Raw genomic sequence first — 6,082 nt, forward strand, 5'->3', positions numbered from 1 at the left:
TGTGTGTGTGTGTGTATATGTGTGTATATATATAATATTTTGATTTGATATATGGCCTCATATCAGATAATCTAATAACAATGTCCATCATTAACCTAAGGTGCTCTGGTAAGTTCAATGTTATGCTTGAACATGGCATTTGTTTTCACCAACCCATGCCTAGCACAGATTTCCAATAACAAAACACCACTGGATTAGATCAAGCAAGCTGTTTCTCTCAATCATCCCTCACCAGGTAACTCCAACGAGACTTCATTGTGGGCACTGAAGTCCCTACAGAGAAACATTGCACCCAACCACAGTGCTTGCATCCATGGGTGGTGGATCCACAGGGCGGCAAAACTGTTATTTTTGTGTGCTGTGCCCGAACAGGCCCCATGGACCCCAGGGCTGGATCCAATGGTGGGCCACAATTTAAGGTTAACCAGCCCCAAGAACTCAGTTCCATAAGGGTTTTTTGAATTGTTCTTTGACAAATAATGAAGGTGGCCATGCAAAATATTTACAATAAAGCTCATTTGAAATGTACAAATTCTATTTTTGCTGTATTTTCATGTATGTTTGTACATTTAAATAAAAACCTATTTTCCATTTTTCTGGAAAAATCTGAAAAAATGAGGGGTTGCTCAAGACGTGTGTGTGTGTGTGTGTGTGTGTGTGTGTGTGTGTGTCCCTTCTTATCCATGTGTCCACTATTTCAGCCTTGTGTGAGAATGTAAGAGCTCTTGATCCTCATCAGCTGCTTCTCTCAGTCTGTCAGGTTGTCCCAGAGCATCAGCCAACAAGAAAAGAGCCAAGTTCCCTGGAGATGAGTATATCACTGCAAAGTTCAGAGCCAGTGATGGTAAGAAACCGTGATGTTTCCTCTCTGCTCAAAATTATGCCTGTGTTACATTTGCTTTTGCTCCTATACTTCCCAATGAGAGTTACATTTTATTTATATAGCACTAAAGCAAAACAACAGTTGCCCCAAGGTACTTTATATTGTAAAACCACTACTATAACAGAGAGAAAACCCCAACAATCAGATTACAATCAGATAGTTTAAATGCTGAGTGTAATCCAAATAACAGGCTACCAAAGCAGGACTATTAGGTGTCTTCACATTCATTTTGCTAATAGTGAATTTCTGATCTTGCTCAGTGCTGGACAATGATGAAGATATCAAGCAGCTCAATAAGGAAATCAACGAGCTGAATGAGTCCAACTCAGAGATGGAGGCCGACATGATAAACCTGCACACTCAGGTGAGTGCAGCTTTTCAGTCACTGCACAGCCAGCAGGACCCCATGTTCTATTCCAGATATTGCCATGTGACATTACACCCAGATATGGTGTATTGGTCAGTCTTCCTACGCAGCTACCAACACTGGTAAAACATTCAACTCCATAACAACCAAGGAAACATCATAATTTATACAGTCCAAGTTCTTAAAAAGTTGAGCCACCGTGTAAAGCATAAAAAAAAATGTGAATCTCTGCAAATTTTACAGACCCGAACACAGAAAGCATATCAGATGTTTAAGCTGAGACATTTTACTATGTAAAGGCTGGAAAAGCAATTATTACTAAAAAAAAAAAGAAAAAGAAAAGAACAGCTGCAGGAACATTTTGCACTTAATTTGAATAGTTGGCCACAGGTTGGTAACATGACTGTGTGTAATCAGAGCATCTTAGAGACAGAGTGTTACCTTGTGCAAAAATCTGTTTTCAATTATGAAACAATTCCAGAATAATGTTCCTCTGTGTAAAATTGCAAATCTTTCAATATGTCATCTATATGTGAAAGACTCTTACCCACACAGCATTCTGTAACTGTTTGGTTAGTTTTTATTTAACGTTTCTGGCACACACAATGCTTTCCGTTCGCCCAGGTGTTACCACAGTACTGTGTCCGGAGCTCTGAACAAGCCGAACAGAAGTGTGATGAATTGGTACAAACTGTACGGAGTGGAGAATACTGTCTTTTCCTTGGATTCTGCAGACAAGGGAATCTGCCAGTACCTCTTGGTTAAATCCAGTGTCATGAAAAATAACACTGGCCTGCCTAAGCAGTCCAGGAGCTCGTCGACCCAGGACATGGGGTAGGCATCAAGCCATGACACTTTGTTCCCCTTGCAGTAATAGACACAGAACCGTATAGACCCATCTTTCTTCACAACCAGAACTATGGGCCTACAACAAGCACTGTGCAACTGTTCTGTCACTCCCATTTTCAGCATTTCAGCCGATTCTTTCTGAACAATTTGTCGCTTATGTTCAGGCAACCTGTAGGGCTGTAAATGCACCATCACGCCAGACTGTGTTTCAAAATGGTGCTCTATGAGAGTCATACAGCTAGGCAGCAGGGAGAACAATCTGCAAAACACTGTTGCAATGCTGCAACATCCATTTTCTGGGACTATGTGAGATGGTTATCACAATGGAGGGAGGCGGGAATGGTGGAATTTGGTACCTCCAGCTCCAACTCATCTCTCTCTTTTACCAGGCTCACCAGAGAATCAGTTTCAGCCTCTCTTCAAGCTTTAAGGAGGTTGAGGTGACAAGTTTGAGTGGCACCTCCCCTGTTCGACCGTATCACTTTATAGTCAACGTCCCCCACTCGCCGTGTGACCATGAAGGGTCCTTGCCCATTGGCAAGTAATTTCAAGCAAGAAGAAGGAAGCAAAACAAGCACTTTATCTCCAGGTGAAAATTTGCCAAAGTCTAGCCTGTCTGTTGTACTGGCACTGCTGCCGCTCCTGGGCCTGGTGCAAATTCTCTCAAAATGATCACACCAAAGTATGCAGCTTTGCTCACAAGTCCAGGACATACTGAATGTCGTTTTTATAATAATAATAATAATAATAATAATGGATTGGATTTTTAGCGGGACTCAGACCTTCCTCCCAGTTTTATTTGATTAGGTTGAGCAGCCCTGTAGCTTCCTGCAGAACAGTAACTCGAAGGGAGAAAATTCCATGGAGGCCTACAATCAACAGAGGGTCTAACCAGCGATCCCAACTATGTTCATTCTCATGAATGAACTTACAAATCATGGATTTTACAGACTGAAATGACCTGAAAAAGCAGCACCTGCACCACTCTCTTTGCAGTGCGCAGTGGCACTACTTCTGGGTATCACGTTGCATAAACCACTAGAACTAAGACAAAGTGATAACTGCATCCAGTGAAATGGCCAGATCCATGCCAACAGGCTCAAACGGGACCTCCATTTATGGCAGTGGACGCAAAGACACTCCTCTGTGCGAGTGTCACAACTCACTCAATAAAGACTTGACTCCTTACGAGGATGCTGTATGTCCCTCAGGGACCGGGGAGGGTGCCGGAGCCCCAGTGATGCGGAACACCTGTTCCACCTCAATCAGCAGACACTCCCACTTCAGGTGTCCTGGCTGCACTCACTCCCAGCACTCCTGCCCTGGCGCCCGTGCCATGGCTCAGAAACAGTGCCATTCACTTCAGGATTCTCGGGGACAGAAAAAATGTTTTTTTTTTCCCCAGTACTCAGTGCCAGCTATGACGCCGTTTAAAATGCAGAAGGTTGCAGGGCCCTCCCATGGCTCGCTCATCCAATTATTTTCAACTCCTGTCACAAAGTCAAAGAAGAAGTGCAGACCACCCTAATTCATCACCTTGCTGCCAAGTGATTTCTTATGTTTATCTGTTCTGTGCCAATCCTTGTCACAGTTTTTACTTGTATACTAATCCCACTATGCATTTTGATGTCTTTAAAACATAATCAAGCAAACAAGTGACAGAATGCTTTGGAGACCTTAACTTTTATCAAAATACAGTTTTGCTAATGTCCACTACACTGCCAACCTTGAAATCTTGACAAGGCTTTGTTTGTTTGTTTTTAATGAATCCATGCAGAATTCACTTATATGACCGTTGGGAAAACAATGGAATGTCTTGCCTTATCAAGACTTCTTTTTTCCGAGAGGTACATTTACCAAAGCCTGCGTTGTTACTTCTGTCCTATTTTGGTTTATGAGTAAGGTTGGTGAATGAGCTGAATACTACACTAGTTCACTCTGTTGTGTATATGGGTGTCCAGGTATTTGTATTCCTCCACCACATCACATTGGAGCATAGAGTGTGTTATACTTTTGTCACGATAATACACACTGTAGCCGATTTGTATCTACAGGTATCAGAAAGAAGCCACAACCAAGGTACGTGGATTATTTCTTTTTATAACTTCAGGACATTACAGGTCTGCTAGTTATGTGACATACAATGCTGTTATGTCACACCCTCTGGTATTAAGTTCTAAATTCATGTAAGACTTCCAGAGTACTCTGATAACACTGAGAAGGGCATCTCCAGTTTAATAGTAAATGTTACATGGACTGATTCTTACATAGCGCTTTTCTACTCTCCCAGAGTACTCAAAGCGCTTTATATAACATGACACATTCACCCATTCACACCCATTTACACAAGCATGCTTACTAACTACCATTCACACACATTCTCACTTCGATGAATGCAATTTTAATTAGAGCAACTTGGGGTTGATATCTTGCCCAAGGATATTTGGCGTGCAGAGTAAGGGGAGCCAGGGATCAAAACACCAACCTTCCGATCAGCAGATGGCCTGCTCTCCCTCCTGAGCTACAGCCACCCCATTTTCTGTTCTTTAAATTACTTATTGACATCATAGTTCAGAAAACGTCCAAACAAACACATGGCATCTCTAAATTCAAACTCTTTTGTTTAGTTAACATGTGAGTACATATATATACATAAAGGTCTAATTCCAAACTGCATATCAGGTTTTTACACATGCATGTTGAAAGGGCAAAAATATTCTTGAGGCGCTGTTAATAATATTATTAAAATTGAGGGTTATTATACAGTGGCATTACTTTAAATGGAGGCAAAACTGTATTTTGATAAAAGTTAAGATCACCAGAGCATTCTGTCGTTTGTTTGCTTGATTATGCTTTAAAGACATCAAAATGCATAGTGGGATTAGTATACAAGTAAAAACTGTGACAAGGATTGGTACAGAACAGATAAACATAAGCAGTCACTTAGCAGGTGATGAATTTGTGTTGTTTGCACTACTTCTTCTTTGATTGGGTGACAGGAGTTGAAAATAATTGGATGAGAGAACCATAGGGAGGTCCTTGCATAATTTCAAGAAAACTGCATTTTAAACGCTGTCACAGCTCACACTGAGCACCAGAAAAATGTCTTTGAACACCGCTTTTCCCACAAAACAGGCATTCGCAAGAATGACTTCCAGGCTCGCCGGTCTATGACAGCGGACCCAGTTTCACTGTCTGTAAACACATTTCCATCCATTCAACCAACAAAGAAGCTATGAATATGCTGTGAATAACATATGGATTTATGCCAGTCATTACATTATGTTTTCATTTCTATTTTACAAGCATCCCAGTAGTTTTGGAATTGAGTTTGTAGTTTTCGAGCTGTCGGTGGTGCTACTTCAAGAATGTGTTGCGTCCTTCTCTGCTTTAGATTTCTTCTATGGAGAAGAACCTGAAGAGCATGGAGGAGGAGAATAAACAGATAGAAGAAAGGAATGAGGCCTTGTTCCTGGAGCTATCTGGCCTTAGTCAGGCTTTGATCCGGAGCCTAGCCAACATCAGCCTGCCTACCATGGTAAGCATTACTGCTTTTTAAGAAAAGAGACCTGAGCATCTTCCTCATTTCAGCAGCTTTAAACATTTCACTTGAAATTCAACTTGGGTTCAACCCCTTGAAGACTTTAGTCTGAAAAGATTTATAGAGTAAGATCAAATAGCCTTTCTTTCATTTTTTCCAAATTAGCATTTTTACCCAAATCAAATGTTTGTCAGTAAGCAACCCTGTGCGATGAATATTTTTTACAGCATAGCTTCATAGTACAACAGAACAGTCAGCTTAAAGCAGCTGATAACTTAAACCCCATGCAAGTGTCTCTCTCAAAGAAAACTAATGATAGCATACAGTGGGGCAAAAAAGTATTTAGTCAGCCACCGATTGTGCAAGTTCCCCCACCTAAAATGATGACAGAGGTCAGTAACTTGCACCAGAGGTACACTTCAACTGTGAGAGACAGAATGTG

The 6,082-nt window shown here is 41.3% G+C and overlaps 1 protein-coding gene across 1 annotated transcript in view; it reads left to right on the top strand.

Annotated features, from left to right (window-relative positions):
- LOC102204178 (myelin transcription factor 1-like) overlaps positions 1-6,082 on the top strand; it is a 29,604-nt gene that overhangs the window by 15,877 nt on the left and 7,645 nt on the right. The window contains exons 6-8 of the mRNA XM_005752307.1: positions 753-844; positions 1,144-1,247; positions 5,494-5,637. Of these exons, the coding sequence (XP_005752364.1) occupies positions 753-844; positions 1,144-1,247; positions 5,494-5,637 (340 nt within the window). The remainder of the gene's footprint in view (positions 1-752; positions 845-1,143; positions 1,248-5,493; positions 5,638-6,082) is intronic.

The sequence above is a fragment of the Pundamilia nyererei genome, unplaced genomic scaffold (assembly GCF_000239375.1).
Source record: "Pundamilia nyererei isolate P.nyererei 1_Seehausen unplaced genomic scaffold, PunNye1.0 scaffold00352, whole genome shotgun sequence".
NCBI classification, from domain to species: Eukaryota; Metazoa; Chordata; class Actinopteri; order Cichliformes; family Cichlidae; genus Pundamilia; species Pundamilia nyererei.